Below are 25,231 nucleotides of genomic sequence, written 5' to 3'. Positions count from 1 at the left end.
ATTCTCTTGATATCCCCATAGACTAAGTAATTTTCGCTTTGTAATAAGCTTCTTGATTATTAAATACTGCTCAGCGCTTGTGAAGCAGACAAAATCACAGCAGAATCAGATTGCATACTAGTCTTCATTTTGAATTGTATTTCAATCGTAGTGTTTGTTGTATTTAGTTTTGTTGTATTTCAATACGTATTTATTTACAAGTTTTGTTCCTCTTTTATTGCAATTGTTGATTAAACAATGCTTTATTTGTTCAAAATGTCAATATTCTTTGGTGTATTTGACAGTAAGTATGGAAATAAAAACATGCCTTTCAAAATAATCTTTAGAAATATATTATTTCCGCTACTAGATCTTTTCACATTTATCTTTTTCACAGATCACATTTATCTTTTCCAAACCTTAGCGACCCTTATATATTCCTCTTGCGACGACCCCTAGGGCTCCCGACCCCCAGGTTGAGAAATCTCGGGTTAACTCTTAAGTTATATGTGATCTGAGTGAAAGATCACCGACTGAAAGAGTCAAGGGTGTATGGCTGTTCAGGAAACGGACCGGGTGGCGTAGTGGTTAACGCATCAGCACGGTACAGCGAAGGTCCCGCGTTTGTGTCCCGGTCCAATAATCCATTTTTTCACTCCTTGTGTATCATAATGAGAACAGTTTCGGAGGCATCTAGTGAATAATGCAAAAAAAAAAAAAAATGCCCAAACACTCTCCCCTCATAAAACTTCCTCCTTATCCCAGGGTTGGTTGAATACCCCAAAAATCCCCTGTGTTTTATTTAAGTAAATTTTTAAAAATCAAAAACATATTTCAAAATTTGGGTTGAAATAGTAACATTTACGTGTTTATAATTACTTCCTTCAATTGTGTTTCTCAATACACACCTAGTTTCAAAATTAGCTCAAAAGATATGTTTATCAAGAGATCATCACCAGAACAGAATACATTTTTAAAAAAATGTTTGAGAATCGAGCATAACGAATTTTGTTTGCGCTCGAACAAATTCACTGTGAAAAGAAGCTTGTTTGTTATCTTATTACGGGGAAACAGTTACCAAACTGTTTTTAAGTGATTTTTTGGATGTAGTTATCACATACTTCGAACTGGGTTTTTTAATTATTATTATTAAAATGCGCATTCTAAAGGAGGGGAGAGAGGAGAATCAAAATCTATGCATAAAATTTTAATATCTTACAATCCTGTCAAGATATGAATTAAACTCAGCATATAAACTCCTCATTAAAAATAAGTGGACCTTGTTTCAACAATTTTGAGTTGAGTTGACTTGATTTTGAGTTTAACGTCTCTTTCAGTGTCGAGGCTATATCAACAATTTCTTTCTTCACATTGAAAACGATGTCTTCTTGTTGTTCACTTCAACCATAGGTTGGTGAGCGACATGGAAAGCTTTCTCTCGCTTGGGAGAGCTGTTTTATACTTTGATAAGGCCTCTTCTTCGTAACTGCGTTTAAATATTCTATCCTTGGTCTTCCTCTTCCTGGTTTCCCTTTTGCCTTTCCTTCTGTCAGCACGGTGATCCAATCGGAGTGCCGAATAAGATGGCCAAGCATGCTGTTTCTTCTTTTTTCTATTATCTTCATGATCTGTCGTCTTTCGTTAGCTTCCCTTAGTACGTTTTCATTCATTTTTCTTTTGGTCCATGATATGCGTAGCATTCTACGCCAACACCACATTTCAAATGCTTCGCTGTTATTTGTAGTCCCATCACCGGGACACGATTGAAAATCATTTTAAATTATTTTTTTCTGAATATAGTTATTATCTACCTTAAGTTGGACTTTTATCATATCACTTTGGGTGGTCTTGGTCTTGGTCTTGGTCTTGCACACCCAGTCTTAGTCTCGGTCTTGGTCTTGCATGCAAGAGTCTTGCAAGTCTTGCATTTAAGAAATCTCAAGCTTTTCATAGGTAAATTTTACTCTGGATATAAGGGATAATAAACTCTACAATGCGCCAATGGTAATGGAAATACAATGTATGTTTCTAAATGTAATATAGTTTAACTTCGAGTAAGTATGATAGTGTACAACATAGGTGATGACCTTTATTTTTTTAATGGGTGCCCACGCTTCACTACTTATAAGATATGCCTAAATCACAACGTTTCGTAATCTGTTTATATTTTTTAACAGATCCAACACTCCATTGGTTCACAAACTGAGAAGGCTACCCCTGAGACGCATGAAAGAAAAACAAGACGGCACAGATTATTGAAATACCATGAATTGCAAAATTATTTTTACATTCTAAAGGCGTTAGATTTTTCTTTTCAACCACGATTAGACAATCCTTGTATTAAACAAACTTCCAATTAAATATTGAGATTTTGTTTTACAGATTCCAGTATGTACTCTATGGGGCATAAACATGGACATTACGCAAAAGCGAATAAAAAAAAATTGCAGGCTTTCGAAATGTGGGCATGGAGAAAAAAGGAGAGAATTATCTGTGTTGAACGTAAAACGAATGAGAATGTGTTAGAAATATTAGCAGTAGGCGAAAAAATAATTTTGGATATTGTTAAGAGGAGGAAGAGGAACTGGTTAGGATATTGGTTGAGGAGGAACTATATTATGAGGGACGTGCTACAAGGTATTGTGAAAGGAAAGAGAGGGAGGAAGCGAAGGAGAAAATTGCTACGTCAAGACGAAGAGACTAGCTAGCTGAGGACCACCGAATGTCGAACCTTCTCAGTTGCAGCAGTTAACTTGCCAATAATGGCAGAATAGCTATGATGATGGTGATGATATGTTTAGCAATATTGACCAGAAAAGAGAGAAAAAATTAAAATAATAATTATTATAATCAAACCTCTTAATATTTTAGAATAATTTGAGTGAAAACTGAAAATTACTGAACTGTCTATGTCTGGTATAAACTCAATTTATATGAATACTTTCGACGTGTATTAGAAATACAAAATAACGGCATCCAACTCCATGTTATTTGAAGTCTCACTTTTGAATATGGATTACTAGCATCAATTACCCACTTCGTTAGGTTAAACTAATAATAATAATAATAATATATTTTGTTAGTCAGTCACTTTTTACTATTAGTAAAGCGCTCTCTGATATCGGTCATTTTCGATTAGTTTTATATTTCTCTCCTCTCCTTCACTCCAAGTTGCGGGGTAAAATTTGGATTTAAACATCAGAAGTGTCACTGTTCGTCTCAGAGACCCCGAAAACTATGGTTTCGGCACTAATGTCGGTTATTTTCAATAAACTTATATATCTCCTCCTCCCCGATGTTGCGAGGCACGGCATCGGAAGTGTCATTGTTCATCTCAACGACCTAGAAAACCATGAGTTCGACATTGATAATAGTCATTTTCTATAATTTTTATATATATCCTTCCTTCCCCAAGTTGCGGTGTTGAATTTGCATTTAAACGGGATAGGAAGTATCACTGTTCACCTTAGCGACGCCGAAAACTATGGATTCCACACTAATATTTGATCATTTTTGATCATTATTATGTATCTCCCTCTCCCACAAGTTACGAGGCTGAATTTGGTCGTAAACGGTATCGGAAGGTCAGTATTCAACTAGCGATCTCGAAAACTATGGATTCGACACTAATATTCGTCATTTTTGATCATTTTTATATCCCTTCCCTTCCCTCCGCCAAGCTACGGGGCTGAATTTGAATTTAAACAGCATCGGAAGTGTCACTGTTTAGCTCAGCGACCCCCAAAACTATAGATTCCATTTTAATATCGGTCATTTTCGATCATTTTAAAATATCTTTCCCTCCCCCTCCCCTAAACTGCACCGTCAAAGTGATATGAAAGAAACCATCTCAGGTCCGATCCTCATCTATGTTGAAAATGAGATCGAGTTCGATCGGGTGGTTTAAGAGTTATTAAATTTTATTTATTTTTATACATTTTCCATCCCCTTTCTCTTCCCTAAGCTCTACCTCAAAGTGATTTGATAAAAACCACCATAAGCTCGAACCTCATCTATGTTGAAAATTTGATTGAGATCGATCGCCTGGATCAAGAGTGATGAAGTCACAATGACAGTCAGTTATATTCTTAGTTTTTTACATATATCTCCCTCCTCCCCCTCCCCTACGTTGCACCATCAAAGTAAAATTATAAAAATTGCTTCAGGCCTAAACTCCATCTATGTTGAACATTTGATCAAGATCGGTCGGGTGTTTCAAAAGTTATTAAGTTTTATTATATATTATAGCGAACCTCATACATGTTAGAAATTTGATTGAGATCGGTTCAAGAGTTATTAAGTCACAAACTTAGTCATTTTTATTTTTATTTATATTGATTTTTTGTACATTTCCCCCTCTTCCTCCTCCCCTACGTTGCTCCGTGAAAGTGAACTGACAGATAACGTTCCAGGCTTGAACCTCATCTATGTTAAAAAATTGATCGAGATTAGTCATTTGGTTCAAAAGTTAAGTTTTATTTATTATTGTATAACTCCTCCTTCTCCCCTCTCCTAAGCTTTAGCGTCAAAGTGAAATTATGAAAACACCCCCAGACCCAAAATTCATCTATGTTGAAAATTTGATCGAGATGGGTCAGGTGGTTCAAGAGATTAGTAGTCACAAAAATAGTCACTTTCAATTTTATAATATAGATTTATTGTTGTAATATGATGTTGTATCGCTGAATCCTCGATGTGCCGTGTACCTAAGGAGGCTAAAGGTTATATTGATAAAGAATTATTTAACGTATAAGCATCCGCAGATGAAATCAAACTTGCGGTCACATGCACTAAGGTTTTGTCAATGTCATGGAAATCTTGTTTCGATATTCATTTTATGAACACACATTAAAAATTTCCAACGGATGTTTGAGTCTCGAAGCCAAGACTATACCCACGTAGTCGATACCTATGGTGTACGGTATTACCGATATTCAATACTACATTTCTCTTTAGTTTTGGAAGAACACCACTAATATGATTTGAAATGAAATGAAGTATCTAGTTTAACGTCCCACAATTATGCATCAAGGCTAAGGGAGACGGTAATGAAGAGAAATGACTGAAATGGTGCAATGGAGAAAGTAAGAGGAAACAGAAAAAACCCGAGAAAATCCACGCACACAGTGTTTGTCCACCAGAAAAGCTCACATGGAGCAAGATTACAAATGTGTGGCTTGAAAACGAGCAATATCTACAGAAAACGCGAACAACCAATTCAGAAAACGACATACTGTAGCTATATGCTACAGGGGCATATCGACTCACATGGATTTCATAAACTGCTGGGAACACATTCATCCAGCAGCATTTTTACTGAAGCCAAGAAACCCATCTCTTTCTTTTTTACATTCTATATAAAAAAAATTCAAGTAGTGTCGGTACTTGTGCAAGACTCTTGCACAAAGAGTGTTGGTCTTGGTCTTAGTCTTGCATCGGGATTCCTGGTCTTGGTCTTGGTCTTGGTCTTGGCCTTGGTCTTGCAGGTATGGTCTTGGTCTTGATCTTGGTCTTGCACCCCTTGGTCTTGGTCTTGGTCTTAGTCTTGCATCGGGATTCCTGGTCTTGGTCTTGGTCTTGGTCTTGCAGGTATGGTCTTGGTCTTGATCTTGGTTTTACACCCCTTGGTGTTGGTCTTGGTCTTAGTCTTGCATCGGGATTCCTGGTCTTGGTCTTGGTCTTGGTCTTGGTCTTGGTCTTAGTCTTGGTCTTGGTCTTGCAGGTATAGTCTTGGTTTTGATCTTGGTCTTACACCCCTTGGTCTTGGTCTTGGTCTTGGTCTTAGTCTTGCATCGGGATTCCTGGTCTTGGTCTTGGTCTTGGTCTTGCATGTATGGTCTTGGTCTTGATCTTGGTCTTGCGCCCCTTGGTCTTGCTCTTGGTCTTAGTCTTGCATCGGGATTCCTGGTCTTGGTCTTGGTCTTGCAGGTATGGTCTTGGTCTTGATCTTGGTCTTGGTCTTGCATCGGGATTCCTGGTCTTGGTCTTGCAGGTATGGTCTTGGTCTTGATCTTGGTCTTGCGCCCCTTGGTCTTGCTCTTGGTCTTAGTCTTGCATCGGGATTCCTGGTCTTGGTCTTGGTCTTGGTCTTGCAGGTATGGTCTTGGTCTTGATCTTGGTCTTGGTCTTGGTCTTAGTCTTGCATCGGGATTCCTGGTCTTGGTCTTAGTCTTGCATCGGGATTCCTGGTCTTGGTCTTGGTCTTGCAGGTATGGTCTTGGTCTTGATCTTGGTCTTGCACCCCTTGGTCTTGGTCTTGGTCTTAGTCTTGCATCGGGATTCCTGGTCTTGGTCTTGGTCTTGCAGGTATGGTCTTGGTCTTGATCTTGGTTTTGCACCCTTTGGTCTTGGTCTTGGTCCTAGTCTTGCATCGGGATTCCTAGTCTTGGTCTTGGTCTTGGTCTTGGTCTTGGTCTTGCAGGTATAGTCTTGGTCTTGATCTTGGTCTTACACCCCTTGGTCTTGGTCTTGGTCTTAGTCTTGCATCGGGATTCCTAGTCTTGGTCTTGGTCTTGGTCTTGCAGGTATGGTCTTGGTCTTGATCTTGGTCTTGCTCTTGGTTTTAGTCTTGCATCGGGATTCCTGGTCTTAGTCTTGGTCTTGGTCTTGGCCTTGGTCTTGCAGGTATGGTCTTGGTCTTGATCTTGGTCTTGCACCCCTTGGTCTTGGTCTTGCGCCCCTTGGTCTTGGTCTTGGTCTTAGTCTTGCATCGGGATTCCTGGTCTTGGTCTTGGTCTTGCAACGGGATTCCTGGTCTTGGTCTTGATCTTGGTCTTGCAGATATGGTCTTGGTCTTGATCTTGGTCTTGCAGGTATGGTCTTGGTCTTGATCTTGGTCTTGCACCCCTTGGTCTTGGTCTTGGTCTTGCATCGGGATTCCTGGTCTTGGTCTTGGTCTTGCATGCAAGACTCTTGCAAAAACTGCAAGACCAAGACTCGTGCGCTCATCAGTACTTTGATTCAAGGTCGCGTCCTGGGGTTCAAAATTTGTGTAGAAATACAGCATCTCATGAGCTCGCCAAGTTAAGAAGATGAAACGCGGTATATAAACTTTTCATTAAAAATAAGGGATCACGTCTCTCCACGTTTTCGAAAATTTCCGTTTTAATGGGATAAGAAGTTTTTTTTTTTTTTTTTTTTGTATGATTTCTTTCTTCACATTTAAATTAACATTGCCTGTTGTTTGTAACAGCGTCCCAGGAAAATTGTTGAACAGTTTGAAATGAGTTTTTGAACAAACATAATCACTATCTCAAGCTGGGATTCTATCATGTAACTTTGCTTATAGGACACATCCTGAGGAAGAAAGGGGCTCAAAATTTATGCCCAAAATATATCTTACGCAGTTTATATTGTTTACACTTTCATTGATATGCGTATCTTATGGAGGAGAGGAGGCTCAAATATTTTCCATGAACCTAATTCTTCCCGTGCAAAGAACGGGCTTTTCACCTCGTCTGAAATAAAAAGCAATGCGACTACATTCCCTTTATTATTGTAGTACATACTCTCGTATTAGTACAAACAAATAATATAATGTCATTCTCCATGTATTAGTTAATTACAATCGAAAACGATTCACTTAAAAAAGGAAACTACTAAAGATATATCTATATTTTCTCAATGCTAATGACAATCAGATAGTTAAACTCCTGAATTCATTTTGTGTATCTGGTGGAGTACGATACGTGACGTGCAGTACAAGTATCGTATATCACGAAGGACCTCTAATCGTAAAATATGTTGTGAAAAAGCAAGTTGGTAACTTGAAAATGAGATTTTAAAAAAATCCATTTCCAACATTTCAGTTCTTCAAAAAAAAAAAAAAAAAAAAAACTCCATTTAATAAAATCCTTTCTTGTCGCTGGTTACTGAACTTGAGATACTATCCCAGTATTAGTCTGGCGTGTTTTGAGGGAAACTAAAGAAATCTTCAGTCAGAACAGCTGGTTCAGGAATTTGAATCCTCAGTGCAATAAAGGATTTTAAACTTTTTCTACATTATGTAAAATTACTCTTCTCTTTGTTACTCTATAAAATTGTCTACCTCTTTTCTAGAAATCGAAATATAACCGAAGGTCAATGGTGCAAAATTTTTCTCACGAAACGTGGATAAGGCTTCACGAATTCCTCGTGCAACTTTTTTTTCTCTTGTTACCTTCAAGTTTAGTTCCATGTCTAAATACGATTATGAACTAAGGCTAAGTACGAGAGATGGATAAGGTGGATGGTAATGGTGCCATGACGAAAGTGGGAGGAAACGCGATAACCCCGAGAAAACCATGCACACGGTGTCAGTCCACTACAAAGCCAATTTGGCGGGAACTGGGATCAAACCAGGAACCCGCGCAAGAAGTGAACCACCGCAGCAAAAGAGAATTCCATAATTTCATATGTACGATAGAATATGAATATTTAAATGATATTTTAAGTAGGAATATGACTTTAAATGTACGTACAAAATTTTATTTTATAAAACCAAATTTCACCACATAAAATTTCTCTTTAAAAACTTGGGGTTTTCACAGCTATGCCATACCCTCACCCTAGGATTCAAGAACATCTATATAAAATTACAAGTTCCTACACCTAAGAGTTTCGGAAATCTTGTGAAAGTGAATGGACTTTCAACACCCTTTACCCGTTAGCGTTCGGATTTCGAAAACGAAAAAAAAATTATCCACAGTGTAGGTTCTGGGAGAATAGTGTACAGTAAACCATGTTAATCCAGACTAATTGGGGGAGATAAGTTGATCAAATTAATTAAAATCCGGATTAATTAAAATAGTCTAAAAAGAGAAGTAGAGTGTGCAATGAAACTGTTTATAGCAGAGGCATCATTTGGGGAAGAATGGGGTAATTGTCCCCTGAGTTTGAGAAACACATGCCCTTTGATAAATTGTATATCAATATACTAATGACAAACGTGAAACTCATATTGGTAGGCGATCTTGCTCCCTCCTGGCAAAAGTTGAAATGATACTACTGGTTTATAGTAACAAAACACGTTTATCGTGACCATACTCCTAAATATAAATATAGCATTACTGTACTGTAATATACTCCTAACCATGGGCGGCGATTAGGGAGGGCAAAGGGGGGCAGTTGCCCCCGCACTTTTTTTAAGTAACCAATTAATGTATATAGTTTCATTTGGAAATGTAACGATTTTGTATGTGTTACTGATTAATAGGAAAAAATGCTGCCATATAATATTTGCTGTTGCGTGAATACGTATTGGTTGTCTTCCCGTGGAGTAAAGAAAGCTACAGTAATTGCGTTTTAATCGCCACAGAAAATAACCCCAAAAAATAACCTATTGGAGCACAATTTCAGTATACTTTCATTTCTTCTTACAAGGGCTCGATATGTTAGTGAGCCGCTTTGAAGCTAATCGAAAGAACATTATGCAAAAAAGTAGGGCCTATTTCACAAGTTATTCTTTAATTGCACAAAAATTGACAGTTCCTAAAATGTCTTTTCTTCTTTCTAAAGTAAGGAGTATCGATTAAAAAGAGCGTGATAAGAAACAACTTCTACCTTTTCCATTGTTTTGTAGTGTAATATACGAGTGAAGTGTTGTGTTTAAGGATGTACGAGTGTATATACAATAAAATTTAGTAAATTGAACATAATTCTAGGTTTTAAGTTTATTTTGTATAACTGAAGTGTGGATTGTAAGTATTGTTGTGTTTTGATGTGTTCCAAGAAAGTGAAATCTGCACTTAATGGCAACGAACATATTTCAAGAAGTTGCAAAAGCAAATATTTCTTTAAATGTCGTAGCATATGCTTATAGTATTTACTGTCTTTCATTTTCTAAGAGTAATAACATACATTTAATAGCATGTGTGGAATTAAATATTAAGTTTTTCATTAATCCTCAGTTTCAATATAACTTTTGCAAAACAAGCATCATTATTCATTACTATGATTAATATTATCCTTTCTATTTATTTGTTTTGCAAATTTATTAAATAATCTGATCACACAATTTTCCAGACAGAATTTTAAGATGTTCATGAGCAAGGGATCAAATCTCTTCTTACACTTTCGTTGTTTAAGAGTACAAAGGGCTAGTATCTACTTGCGTTGTTCTTCTCAATTTACTTAATAAACTATTATATACGATATACGGCATTTTAACTGAAAATATAGTATCCTATTAGTTATACAACCTTTCGTCAAACAAAATGTTAGAAACAACCAGGAAAACTAACATTTATATACAAATATTCAGATCATGTCTTGCCCCCTCACTTTTAACGTCCAACCGCCGCCACTGCTCCTAACTGTATTATATACATATACTGTATTGTCAACAATCTGCAAATACAGTGCAGTATTCTTAAATGCACGGAGATATGTGGCAAAGGCGAGTATTGACTTCTACTGACATTTACAATCTTGCATTTTGCCCTTTTTCTCCCTGTCTGGATTAAACGAAGCCCGCCTTATCGACGTCCAGATTAATGAGGTTTTACTGTATAAACTTTGAAGTTACTGTATCGAACTGTTTTAGAGTTCTCCTAACGAGTAAGTGGATTTACTTTATGTATATATATATATGCAGGGGTAGACAAAAATCTAAAAACACTTCACACGTGTTGTGGTTGCTGATCGTTTTTTTTTTTTTTGTTTGTTTGTTTTGTTTTGTTTTGTTTTGTTTTGTTTTGTTTTGTTTTGTTTTGTTTTGTTTTCAATGTGTCATGTGGACCTTCCTCTTCCGTCAGCAGTAACCAGTTCACCTGTGAGTGTCGTGGTGTGAAAGTGGTGCGGTAAAATGGGCGACCTGACAGACTTCCAAAGAGGTATTATCGTTGGTGCCCGTCTGGTTGAAGCTTCAGTGGCAACAGTGGCGAACATTGTGGGGGTATCGAAAGGCACTGAGTCCAATGTCACGAGGGCATACCCAATTCATGGGAAAACGACGTCTGCAAAGCACAACCGTGTAGAGACCTGCACGGACCGAATGTTTCGGCCCGAGCCCAATCCAGCCCGAACGTACCTAGGGCCGGCCCAGCCCGGGCCCGAAAAGTTTTGGAGTTTTTCGGCCCGAGCCCGGCCCGGCCCGATAATTTTTCAAAATTCTTGGCCCAAGCCCGGCCCAGGCCCGATAAATTTTAAAAGTTTTTGGCCCAACCCCGGCCCGATATTTTTTTTAAAATTAGCTCGAGCCCGAATCTTTCTCAAAATTTAGTACTAAATTTGACCTAACCCTCAGAAACCAGGTATTCACCAGGTTATGGCATATGCTGATAATGTAAATTTAATAGGGGATGATAGGAGAACAATAGAAAGAAATGCAGAGATCTTATTAAACGCTTGCGGGGACATGGGTTTAGAAGTAAATGCAGAGAAAACTAAATATATGGAAGTGCGTCGGGACCGTAATACAGCAAATCATGGATGCGTTAAAGTATTAAATAATACTTTTGATAAAGTGGATAGTTTCAAATATCTAGAATCAATATTAACAGACGAAAATCATATTCACGGAGAAATTAAATGTCGAGTAAAAGCAGGGAATTCGTGTTACTATTCGGTTCAAAATCTCTTGTCGTCGCGTCTTCTGTCGAGGAATTTGAAGCTTAAAATATATAAAACGATAATCTTGCCTGTTGTTCTATATGGCTGCGAAACATGGTCACTTACTCTGAGGGAAGAACATAGACTGAAAGTATTTGAGAACAAGATCCTGAGACGAATATTCGGACCCAAGAGGAACGGCAATGGGGAATGGCGGAAACTTCATAATGAGGAACTACATAATTTATAGGCCTATGGTTCACCCAACATAGTTAGGGTCGTCAAGTGTAGGAGGCTTAGGTGGGCGGGTCATGTAGCTAGAATGGAAGAAAGTAGAAACGCTTTCAAAGTCTTGACTGGAAGGCCAATCGGAAAACGACCATTAGGAAGACCTAGGCGCAGATGGAAAGACAATATTAAGATGGATCTCGCAGAGATAGGAATACAAAGTAGAAACTGGATGCAGTTAGCTAAAGATAGAAGTCAGTGGAGAGCTTTTGTGAACGCGGCGTTGAACCTCCGGGTTCCATAAGCCATAGAGTTAGTTAGTTAGTTAGTTTAACCCTCAGAAACATTTTCTAAACTTTGGTTCAGAACCTGACGCTTGCCTTCCGAATGGTACCATTGCCTCCTAGAACTTTGCCTGTCATCGAAAGAACAAAAACTCCATTCCCTGTAACAAAAATCTAAATTAATTGATTTTTAGCATAAAGTGAAGAGGCAATATTGTTTAGCGACAGGCAAAACATTCCCATCCCTTCTTTTTATACTTTGAGTTCAGTGAAGGTCAAGGTCAGAGCTCAATTTACCGCATAATGCCTGCAATCCTCTATAGTGAAAGGGAGCCGCTAAGCAACACAAACTGTAAATAGCTATTGCATTCTTTGTAACATTTTTCACGGACACACTTCTTCAACGTTTGACTTTATTCCAATTATCGTTTAACGAAAGTCAATAATTATTAAAGAATTGCAATTGATCGGCCCCAGCCCGGCCCGACCTGAAGAGAAATCAGTGTCAGCCAGCCCAAGCCCGGCCCAGCCCGGCTTAAAGAAATATCAGTGTCGTCCCGCCCAAGTCCGGCCCGACCCAAAGAAATAACAGAGTCGGCCCGCCCAAGCCCGGCCCATGCAGGTCTCTACAACCGTGGCCGAAAGACAATACTGTCAGATAGGGACCGGAGGGCATTAAAACGGATTGTAGCAGCTAAAAGGAAGACCACTGCAATGAAAATTACGTCTGAACTCAATTCCGGCCTACAGAACCAGGTTTCATTGAAAACAGTGCGACGGGAACTTCATAAAATGAAAATTCATGGCAGGGCCGCTATCGCCAAACCCCTGGTCACAGCAGTAAATGCGAAGAGGTGTATCCAGTGGTGCAAGGGCCACAAGGCGTGGATTCATGAGCAGTGGAAATACGTAATGTGATCCGATGAATCGACCTTCATCTTGTTTCCTACAACCGGTTGTGTTTACGTATGGAGAACACCGTCACAGGCCTATAATACAGACTATCTGCTCCCAACTGTAAAGCATGGGGGTGGTTCTGTTACAGTATGGGCAGTGATATCGTGGTTTTCTGCAGGTCCCATAATAGTCCTGCATGGAATGATGAATGCTAAGGTGTATGAGGCCATTTTGGGGGACCAGGTTCTACCCATGGCCCAAATACTGTTCCCTGATGATAATGGCATCTACCAATCTACCAAGATGATTTGGCACCCTGTCACGCTGCAAAAACGGTGAAATCATGGTTTGAGGAGATGACCAGGAGCTACCACACCTCCCTTGAGTCCCACAATCACCAGATCTGAACATCATTGAGCCATTGTGGTCTGAGTTAGAAAGGCATGTTCGGTCTCATTACCCTCCCCCAGCATCCCTTAAGGAACTGAAGCATATTTTTGAGGATCAATGGTACAAAATTCCACACACCACGATTCAGGAGCTGTATACGTCCATTTCACGTCGGATCCAAGCTGTTTTGGACGCAAAAAGAATGCCCCACACCATACTAGGTATGATTTTCACACTTTCGCAAACGTTTTAAATTTTTTGTCCAACCCCGATATATATATATATATATATATATATATATATATATATATATATATATATATATATATATATAGATAGATAGATAGATAGATAGATAGATAGATAGATAGATAGATAGATAGATAGTGGCCGATCCAGGGGGATATATGGGGCTATAGCCCCCCTTGACGCCCAGGTATACACTGGATAAAATGGGTTTCAGTCCTGCTTTACACTAAATAAAACGAGAAAATATGGTTTAGTCCCTCCCTTGATCATTTCCTGGATCCGCCAATATGTATATATATATATATATATATATATATATATATCGGGTGATTTAAAAAAACTCATGGAATTCATTTGAGTCTAGAATTTCTAATTCGAGTCCGATTTTCATGCGGTTTCTGGCAAATGATCAAGGAAGGATGGGAAATTTATGGGACTATGTTTACTTGTTTAAATTCATCCCGGGCAATATCGGCCACGCCTCAAAAAAACAGCGAATATTCGCCAGTGTACCTTACAATTGGAATGAGGTGCATTGGAACGGAGGTTTGAGTTTTCTCTGTTAGTGGTAATCTCGCCAAAGTCAATAAGAAACAGGAAACTGGGCCATTGTATTGGGAATTGTGCTGTACTGTTGTGTGCTATTGTGTGATTGTTAGTGTTGCCACGAGACGAGACGAGACACGAGACGGGACGGAACCCTCTTAGACGAGACACGAGACGAGACAGACTACTTGTCCCGTCTCGAAAACGAGACGAGACACGAGACGAGACGGTACGTCTCGTGAAATGTCCCGTCTCGTGTCGTGTCTCGAAAATGAAAACGCTGGCGGGAATGGCCAAGATTGAAATCGCCAGTGGTCATATAGATTGCAAAAGGAAAATCCCCTTTGTGAGAAAACATGTTGAAAAGCCTTCATAGAAAAGTGTCCTCTGTCTATTGAATGAAACAATTGTGATACATGAGCTTCCAGGAATATCATCCTTAATGTCTTGTCCTCAATTCCCCTTGCTGTAAACTGAGGAATTCTCATTTTTTTTTTATTTCTGGCTGGAATGATGACAAACAAAATCAAAGACAGGGAAGATTTTTACAAGGTCAAGAAACCGAACTAGCACCACCATCTATTCAATTTGAAAACTGGGTAAGGTCTACACTTGTCTTTATTCTCTGGTGGCGGTATTCTTTTTGCTATATGAACCGAAAACGGCAATTGAAGTATGTCATCTTGCAACTAAAATTTTGTCTTCTCTCTCTCTCTCTCTCTCTCTCTCACACACACACACACACACACACACACATAAAAACACACTTTTACCATTTTACCAATCGCTCGCTTATTATACAGCAGTCATGTTGTAAAATTCACCTCTTCGTTTGGAAGGCGGGCGGACGACAAAGGAAGCAAAGATATTATCGACGAACCCTTCAAATTGTTTGCTTTCAGCAAATTTATGATACTAATAATAACACTTTAGGTAAAGAAGTTTTACAGGGGGACCTTCGTTTTGTTACGCGGAAATGTTTGATCTGACGAGAGTGCGAAATTGCCTTCTGCTTCCATGTTGAGAGGAGAGGAATACTTCCCTTTCCTAGTGAATAATATTCATTAGGACCTGAATTATCTTCAGAAATTGTTTCTTACAGGCGCATAAAACCTCTCGAACTTGATAAGTGTAAAGAACATTTGGTATAATATTCATGGAACTCCGTTGAAAGCAGAAAATATCATGAGAATGATCAAAATTCGAACATTGAAGAACATAATTAACAGAAAAACAATAGGATACCCAAACCATATTTTTAAACCTGCTATAAAATGTATATCCTATATTTTTACTAATTCCTTACTCCCATGAAAGTATCCTGGGGAGGATATTCTCTCTATTTTTTTCAGACTAAAATCCTTTTATCCCGTACGATTTCCCCCCCCCCTGACACAGTACGAAAAAACAAATGTTGTTAAAATCCATACACATGATCCTTCCGGGACTCAACCCGGGGCCTTCAAGCCGATGGTTTATCGCCGCAGACCGCTCGGCTTGGTATGAAGATGTACGTTGTATGATTGCGAATAGATCCCGACAATATAAGGAACTTTAATCCAAAATGACCACCCAAAAATCAACTTTTTTTTTTAGCCATTAGCTAATCTGGGTGTACTGTCATGAGTTTGTTACACAAACGGGGCAAGCACCACATAGTAGCACACACCCCGCGGTTATGGGAACAGATTTGAACCATGGAGGTGAAGACTGGCCCCAAGCATTCTTTCGTCCGATATGTCGTTCAGTTCCCATTACTATGGTACTTTAAGTAGAGCATAGTGTGCAGTAACATATAAAATTTCAATCAAATACTTTCCATTACTCAATAAAATTATTTGGTTCCGAGCTTTTTTTTTAAAAAAAAAAAATAATTGCAACAAATCTAAATATGCTAAAATGGAAAGTAGTTTTTGGATTGTTAGGGGTTAACACTGTGAAACCTAAAGGCTGGAATATATGAAATCAAAGTGTACACACATATCTATCTCTCTATTTATCTATATATCTTTCCATCTCTCTCTCTCTCTCTCTCCCTCCCTCTCTCTCTGTATATATATACAGACACTATAAAGCAAGTGGGCTGATAGTATACGATAGTGTCTGGGATGATGACACCTTTACATCGAACTTTGCTTGTCGTGTAAATATTATTTAACATTAGTGTCTTCATCTTCGACGTACCTATGAGCAATTTACTGTATATTCGTGTATTGAAACTGGTGAAACAAATTTCAATGTTTTAGAATGTAAAAAAAGAAGCCAGGGGTCGAGAAGCCTCAGACAACTAACAGCAGAGATATATTATCTTGTAAACTATTTGTCCTTGCCTTGTGAGCTTATTTGAATTTATTTTTAAGACCTTTAGGCAACTTTGGCCGAATGGATGATGATGGGAAAATTAGTGGAATGAAGAAAGTGGTAGGATACTAGACAACTTCGAGAAAACACACACATTCGAAAAATGAAATGAAATCTTTGAGTTTTACGTCCCACGCTTATGCCAGTTAGGAAAAGGAGACAGTGATGATGAGTAATGAATGAAATGGTGGAATGAAGAAAGTGGGAGGAAACGGGAGAACCCCGAGAAAACCCACGCACATGGTGTTTGTCCACCACAAACTTCACTTGGCGGGGCTGGGATCGAACCCGAGACCCCAAGCACCAGAGGTGAACGCCCTACCACTGAGCCACCGCGGTTCCCACACACATTCAATGTTTGTCCACCACAAAGCTCACATGGCACTAACCGAGATCGAACCGACTACCACATACACCAGAGATGAAGGCTTCACGGTGTAGCTACCGTGGCATTTCTTGTCTTGTGTGTTCTGGGTAATACTTGTAACTTACAAGAGAAGAGAGGGAGATTATATATTGAAGTGGAAGATGGTTTATATACCAATGGGAAGCACTAATGACGCCTATTACAAAACTGTAATAAAAATTATCCGAATGCATATACTATGCGAGTTATATGGATATATAGAGTGTCCAGATAATCCGTTACCACCCCTTGAAATCGCAAACGATAAGACAGATGCCAAAACTGGAAAACATGTGTTTGATCATTTTAAAAGTACAACGTATCAAAGCAAAAATTCTTGTCACAAAGCCACCCGCAGTGTACTGGGCGGGGTCCAACTCAAAAATTACAAAAGGTAAGTGGGTCAAGTAGCATATCGTTCGAAACTTCTTGGGAAATGAAAGAAGACGGAACAAGTCTCAATACTCTAAAATTACCTTGTGCAAAATGGCGACCGGTCAAACTGTCAGCAAAAACGTCATTGTAAAGTCGATGGCCACCCCCAAAAAAAATCCTGAAACGGTGAGGCAGATGTCAAAACAGGAAAACATGTGTGTCATCATTTCAAAAGTACAATGATTGGAAGTAAAACTATTTGTCTCAGGGTCCTCCACAATGTCCCAGGCGGGGTCATGTTCAAATTGTTCAAATGGCAAGGGAGGTCAAGTAGCACATCGTTTAAAGCTGTTATTAAATGAAAACAGATAGAACAAGTATGGACGCTCTACGATAATACTGTGCAAACATCTTGCATTTTAGTTGTTGTTTCTGTAACCGGGTTTTAGTTTATTTTCACTTTAATTCTTGTACTCAACGGAAAGAAAGGAAATGCCCCTACTGTGAGATTCTGCTCTTAATATCTAAATAATAGCCCAATAATATCTAAATAAAGAAAAAAATAATAAAATAAAAGCAAATTAAGACATAAAGAAAAGAAACGACAACATTTGACATCTTTGAGTATAGAACTGACTAGTTAACATATAATGTACTTCCACGAACATAAATAAGTAGAGGTTGGAGCCATCAGAAGTAAAGACTCTTACCTCTACTTATTTACGTTTATGACTGCACAACAGTGGTACTTATGCTCGTTATCTGGTTTATCAATTATAAAATGATTCAAACTAAAGAATTCCTTGCACCAAGAAGAGTAAATACGTACAAATGTCTCAGAATGAAAACAAGTGCCGATTGCAAAATGGAAAGTGAACGTGCTCAGAAAATCGAAATGAAGATGTACATTTTGACCGGCCGCCATTTTACACAGGGTAATTTTAGAGGATCGAGACTTGTTCCGTGTTCTTTTATTTCTCAACATCTTTATTTGACCATATTTGCCATTTGAAAATTTTGAGTAGGACCACGTCTGGAACCTTATGGAGGACCCTGGGACAAACATTTTTACTTTCAATCATTGTACTTTTGAAAAGATGACACACATCTTTTTCTTTTTTGACATCTGTCTTACCGTTTTAGTTTTTTTCTCTCTCTCTCTCTTTGGAGGGTGGCCATAGACTCTACAATGACGTTTTTGCTGACAGTTTGACCGGCCGCCATATTGCACAGGGTAATTTTAGAGAATTGGGACTTGTTCGTCTTCTTTCATTTCCCACGAAGTTTCGAACGATATACTACTTGACCCCCTTACCTTTTGTAATTTTTGAATTGGATCCCGCCTGGGACTCTGCGGGTGGCCCTGGGACAACAATGTTTGCTTTGATACATTGTACTTTTATAATGATCAAAAACGTGTTTTCCAGTTTTGGCATCTGTCTCATCGTTTGCGATTTCAAGGGGTGGAAATGGATTTTCTGGACACCCTGTATATTCATATAACTCGCACAGTATATGCATTCGGAAAATTTTTATTACAGTTTTGTAATAGGCGTCATTAGTGTTTTCGATTGGTATATAAACCATCTTCCACTTCGTTATATAATCTCCTTCTCTTCCCTTGTTAGTTGTATCTTGATTAGCATGGTGCAGCCTGCTACATTTTACTTTCGTTCCCATGGTATGCTGCTATATTTTTTACGAGACAAGACGAGACAAAACGAGACAAACGAGACGAGACGAGACGGGACAGAACCTCTCGAGACGAGACACGAGACGGGACGAACACATTTTTTCGAGACGAGACACGAGACGAGACTTGCTTTGCACGAGACGAGACAGCCTGAAGTCTCGTCTCGTCTCGTCTCGTCTCGTCTCGTGGCAACACTAGTGATTGTGGCCAGGACACAGCAAGAATGGTATACTCTTTGGAGCAACGTGTGTTTATTGTTATTAGGGCACTTAAAAACAAATTTGTCTTACGATCTGCCCCAGACAAAAACACAACAGGCCGGTAGCCAGCCGAAAAATGTTGAAGGGGGTCGGCTGAAGTTAAGAAGGGCCCGATCCAACCATATTATAGTTCATTTGCAAGCCTGCCGTGAAAATTTTAGAGGGTCCAGGAAAAATTTAGGGGACCCGGCCCCCCAGACCACCCTAGATATGGGCCTGAAACACAATATTGTCGCTATTGAATAAACTGGAAGAAACAGGATCGCTTCTGAGTGAGACAGAGGAAGCATCGTACCCCGCAGACGGGTGTTGTGGAAGATATCAGTTATCAACTACTTAAATCGCAAGAAACCAGCTATAGCTATTCAATATGTGATTTATGAGTGTTGTCACTAACACCTAATTTGTATTCTCACTAACATTTAAATTGTATTCTCCAATTCCGCTTGAAAAGTCCAAAAACCTCATTCCAATTGTAAGGTACACTGACGAATATTTGCTGTTTTTCTTGAGACGTGGCCGATATTATCCGGGATGAATTTAAACCAGTAAACATAGTCCCATAAGTCTCCCATTCTTTCTCGATCATATGCCACAAACCGCATGAAAATCGGACTTCAGTTAGAAATTCTACACCCAAATGACATCCATGAGTTTTTAAAAATCACCCTGTGTATAGGCCAATGTATATAAATTCTCTCACTATTGTAAACACAGATCAATTATTCATTATAACTTACCATTCTTCTTTTCCTCATAGACTTAATTCTCTGTAGACTGAAAAGATGAGTATTAACACCCCTTTCGTCATCTGGTTCATTACTAGACGATGCCATTGGGGTAATAAAAGAGGCCATTGTTGTAGAAGTAACTACGATATCTTTTTAACTCAAAACATTTTTTTAAAACCTATATACTTTAAAGCGTGCACCAAGAACTAAGTTCGAAACAGCACTGTTTGTTGACACTTTTTATTACAACACACGCGTTGCTATGACTACTCCCACACAAATAGCGAGTACAAAACACATTTGTCAATTGATTAGTAGAGCTCCGTTTACTTGTCTGTTTGGCGAGGTCTTCGTCTGTCCAGACTATTTTATTAACACTCGAAGGAGTTCTTATCTTTGACAGCTGAGGCTTGACGTTACATGTAATATGCAGATTCTTATATTTGATAAGTCAAAGTAAGTTAATCACATCCGAGGTTATTTACCTTCTTTGCAGATTTAAGTGTGCAAAACAAATAATAAAGATAATAAACATATATACCTAATTACCTTTCAACTACATTATACGTCATGCGTACTGGCAGCAAGGTGCAAAATCGGGGGAGAAGGGAGAGAGAAAAGTATTAAAAAAAATCTCTTTGCACTGGAATATTTCGACATGGTGAGTTACTGAAACAACTTTTCAGTTTTACGTCCCAGATTATGCCGGCTAGGCTAAAGGAGACAGTGATGATGAGAAATGAATTAAATGAAGAAAGTGGGAGGAAAACGGGAGAACTCCAAGAAAACCCACGCATACAGCCTTTGTCCACCACAAAGTTCACTTGACGTGGGTTCGAACCGAGGACCCTATGCACCAGAGACGGACGTTCTACCACTGAGTAACTGCGGCCCCCAGGGTGAGTTAATCTACGTAACAGTAAGGATACCGTTCACCCATCAATTAAGCCTACATGTAAAATCAGTGGCGGATCTAGCATGAAGCCTGGGAGCCTAGGCCCCAGTTTTTTGAGTGGCAAAAATAATTGAAGCTATTATTTATATATCTTGATAATAAACTAATACTTATCTTTGCCTGGGTTCTAGCTGCCGCCGTCCCCCCTCCGCAGTTTTCACCTTCTAGATCCGTCACTCTGTGAAATATATGTTAATTAGCCCTATATGTAAATTACTATAATTAATTTGCAAGCTTGTGACAATACTATCATTTTATTCACATGCACACACCCGTAAGTAGTAAGATTTTAGCGAGGGGGTGTTTCTTTCAAAAATATTATTTAGGGGGATTGCCCCTCAGCCCAACCAGGATTTCGTACTCTGACTGACAATGATAAAGAAACTGTGTTTGCACTTAAAAGAATTGGTTGATTGGTTGATTTGGTATTTAGTTTTCTTTTCAGCACCGAGACTATATAGTTTGAGGTGGTATACGAACCACCATAATGCGTTCAAAATGTTTCAAGGCTCTCCCACCGGGAATCGACCCCAGGATCACGTATAACAAAGGTGCGCGCGCTACCCCGTGCACCAGCGGGAAAAGCTTAGAATTAAAAAAGAGAAAATTAACAGCCTTTATCAGTTTGAATGAACTAATATTAAATCCTCAATTAAATACTTCATAGTTATACGCTGTAAGTATAATAGCCTACGCTTGTTTTGTTCTCCGTCATTATCGAGCCACGAGGGTATGAAGAATGGGACCTACTTTTAACGTGGACCCCGAACTAGACCATCAAACATTAGTCCTCACAGTATATGCCGTTCCCCACCACACTATTTCGCCTGTACAAGAGCTGAATTATAGAATTCTGCCAACCAAGGAAATGAAATGAAATCTTTGAGTTTTACGTCCCACGGTTATGCCGGTTAGGCTAAAGGAGACGGTGATGATGAGTAATGAATAAAATGGTGGAATGAAGAAAGTGGGAGGAAACGGGAGAACCCCGAGAAAACCCACGCACACGGTGTTTGTCGACCACAAAGTTCACTTGGTGCAGGCTGGGATCGAACCCGGGACCCCAGGCTGGCACCAAGTATGTTATAAAATAGAGGACCTACCTACAACACAATCGTGAAGCCATACGTTACCCCCCCCCCCCCCCCTCTGCCCGCTTCACCCAATGAGATCACAATGTTTTGAGCCAACATTCACGGCAGAAACGAGAGTAGCCAGTCAGATATGCCGATGCTAGTTTTTTTTTTTTTTTTTTTTTTGGTGGGGGGGGGGGGGCTTCATTGAGTTAATGGGATGAAGATACAGATGACCAGATCCTCTATTTTATAACATCCTTGCCTGGCACGATAGATATCAAATTCATTTATTTTACGTAGTATTGCAGCGACACATAACAATATTCTGAATGTATGAGTTTATACACGTTGCATGTAAAATAACACTATCCACGGCTTTGGGTTTGGATATTGTGACGAAAGAAATACTGTACTGACCAAAGCTTAAAAACACACTGTACATGTGTTACAGTTTCGGATATCTACCATATCCTTCATCAGACACTATATACACACACTAGATACTATAATACTATATAGGTTCTAATGTGTGTGTATAATGTCTGATGAAGGATATGATGTTATCCAAAACTGTAACACATTATAGTTTTAAAATACAGACCATTTTTAAGCTTTGGTCAGTATTTCTTTTGTTGCATGTAAAACTCATAAAATAAAATAACGTTGAATCTTTCAGTTTTATGTTCACGGTATTGCCATGTAGGTTAAAGGAAAAGGTGATGAAAGGGCGCAAAATTTCAAAGTCAGATGCACTCGCCAATCCAAAAATGATGGTCGCCAATATCTCTCACGTACAAATTATGGGAGATTTCCTTCCCCCCCCACCCCCACCCACCCTTATGGCCTTTGGTTTGACAAAGAAAGAGATTACATCAGGGTATAAAATTTCAAAACCAGACGGTTAGATTCAGGAGGATGGGAAAGGAGGGCCGAATTACAACGTTGTGAAGACTTCACATTCCGTGTTCTCTCTCACTCTGAGACAATTATTTTCATGCGAAACAGAAACTGCGCAGCCCTGTGAGTTTAGACAGAAACCATTCTTACTAAACACTTGTCGCCAGCTCTAAATTTCTAGTCGCCAATGCCGACCTGGCGACCAGAAATTTTGTGCCCTGGGTGATGATGAGAATGAATGAAATGATCGAATGAAGAAAATGAGAAAAATTGGAAAATCCCCGAAAAACCCACGCACACGTTTGTACACCTCAAAGCCCATTTGGCGCAAGCTGGAATCGAACTATATGAACTCCACGCACCAGAGGTGAACTCTCTACCACTGAACTACAGCAACCACATCAAATTCATATAAAATTTTAAAACACCCCAGATAACTCAAACTATTTTAACAGATGCTCTTTGTTAAATTTTGTTTACTTTCTTGATTGATGTTTAATGTTTATTTTTCAGTACTAAGGCTGCATGAGACGTAACCTGATGTTTAAAGTAGAATCCAAACTGGTACTCGGGTTTGAATCTGCACCAAGCACTCTCATCGGAAACCGAACCCGGGACCACGCACCTATGAAACATGCGCGTTAGCCACTCAGACAAAAAGAGTCAATATTTTCCATTTTCCTCGTATATTACGCAGTAGAAGCGCTTCATTTATTGATTTATGCATTTACATATTTCCATATCACCGTACCTCGCGAAGAAAAATAGTTATTGACAGTCTTTAGAATCGGAATAAACAGCAAAGATTTAGTCGGCTGTTTTCAGAGTACCGTAATTGACTGTCTGTCAATGGACACCGCGACATTATTATTATTGTTATCCTTTTAAGGCAGTTTAAGGAATTCTGTCGCTTAAAATAATTTTATATAGACTACTTCATTTTATATTATCCATAGCCCTTTTCTTAATTAGCTTCTAAATGGAGTACAGTACAATCCCTCAAATCCAAACCCGGCAAATCCGAACACGTTCTCAGGAGAAAAAAAAACTACAGCTGGAAAATGAAAAAAAAAATAGATTTAATCACACAAATTTAGTTTTTTTAAGGTTTTAACATTTTTAGACTTAATGCTTATTCTAAATCATTATCTAATTATATTCTTACAAGGAGACAGTTATAGATATGCGACAATCATTTTGGACATGAGTGTACACCCACCAGTCAAGATCACTGCCCTTTCGACCACTGGGCCACCCTGTCTAACCTCAATCGTTGTTTTACCGCCAATTTAGTGACGAAATAAGTACGTAATATTATTTCCCGGGTAATCCGAACCCTCCGAAATCCGAACAGGCTTCAGCCCCAATTAGTTCGGATTTGAGGGGTTGTACTGTATCATCTTAAGTCATCGCAAGCTTTGTTCAATGTTAAGGTTGGTTCCTGAATGAGGGACTAGAATGTCATATTTCTCCATGGTAAACGGCAAGATTAATGTCCTTTCAAATTTAAAACCTGAATTCTACACCAGTAGCAATGGTATGCATTGTAGAAGCATGAGATTTTTTTAAATTAAAATTTTAATTGGCTTACCCTTTACTAGCTTTACTAAGTTCATAAAAATCGAAGACTTTTTACAATTTCACGGGACATATTTTGTTAAACGGAAGGGGTAGTTCATTCCTTTATTATTACAGTAGAGCGTCGATTATCCGAACGTCGGTCAACCGAACGACCGCTTAACCGAACAGTGTACTCGCTCGCACTTGTTACTCTCCCATCCTACCGTCCATCATCCCCCTCACTCCCAAACCAAGTTTCCCACAGTAGTCGCCGCACTGAGCCACCGCTGGCGGAACATTGCTTCTAATGGGGCCTTCATAAGGCGCTGCTGACCGGCCAAGCCGCCAGTCGCTGTGTTTCAACAATCAGTACACTTCTGTCGGTTTGGCACTGGCTGTAGAAGTACAGTCCAGTACAGTGCAGTACAGTACAGTACAGTTCGATTATCCGAACAAACCAGTTTTCCGAACTCCCATGTCCCCCAATCACTTCGGATAATCGACGCTCTACTGTAATTGATTTTAACCCTAAGAAGGAGGAATTATTGAGAAGTCTTACCAAGATATCCGCAACCTTCCATCAAAATTAGCTTTTTTTTTTTTTTTTTAAGAAAGTTTCGTGAAACAATTTTAATAAGAAAGGGATACTTTTATCCTTTCACTCCCGGAACACTTCAATTCTAAACTGTGGGAATGTTTGGGAAGCCTACGAAAAAAGCAGAATATTGCAACAAGTAGAGATGGGCACGAGCGAGTTCGAGCGAGTTTTCTTTGAAACTCGACTCGATTCGAAACAGACATCTTTGAGCTCGACT

General features: G+C 39.0%; 1 protein-coding gene across 1 annotated transcript in view; it reads right to left on the bottom strand.

Moving 5' to 3' along the window:
• The window catches only part of LOC145685082 (uncharacterized), a 72,931-nt gene extending 52,877 nt beyond the window's left edge, over positions 1-20,054 (bottom strand). The window contains exon 1 of the mRNA XM_081757427.1: positions 19,938-20,054. Coding sequence (XP_081613553.1) covers positions 19,938-20,054 — 117 coding nt within the window. The remainder of the gene's footprint in view (positions 1-19,937) is intronic.
• Positions 20,055-25,231: the final 5,177 nt, after the last annotated feature.

The sequence above is a fragment of the Thermobia domestica genome, chromosome 5, assembly GCF_964235325.1.
Source record: "Thermobia domestica chromosome 5, izTheDome1.hap1.1, whole genome shotgun sequence".
Classification (NCBI taxonomy): domain Eukaryota; kingdom Metazoa; phylum Arthropoda; class Insecta; order Zygentoma; family Lepismatidae; genus Thermobia; species Thermobia domestica.
The sequence above is the reverse complement of the archived record's forward strand: the minus strand, read 5'-3'. Positions and strand labels throughout refer to the sequence as shown.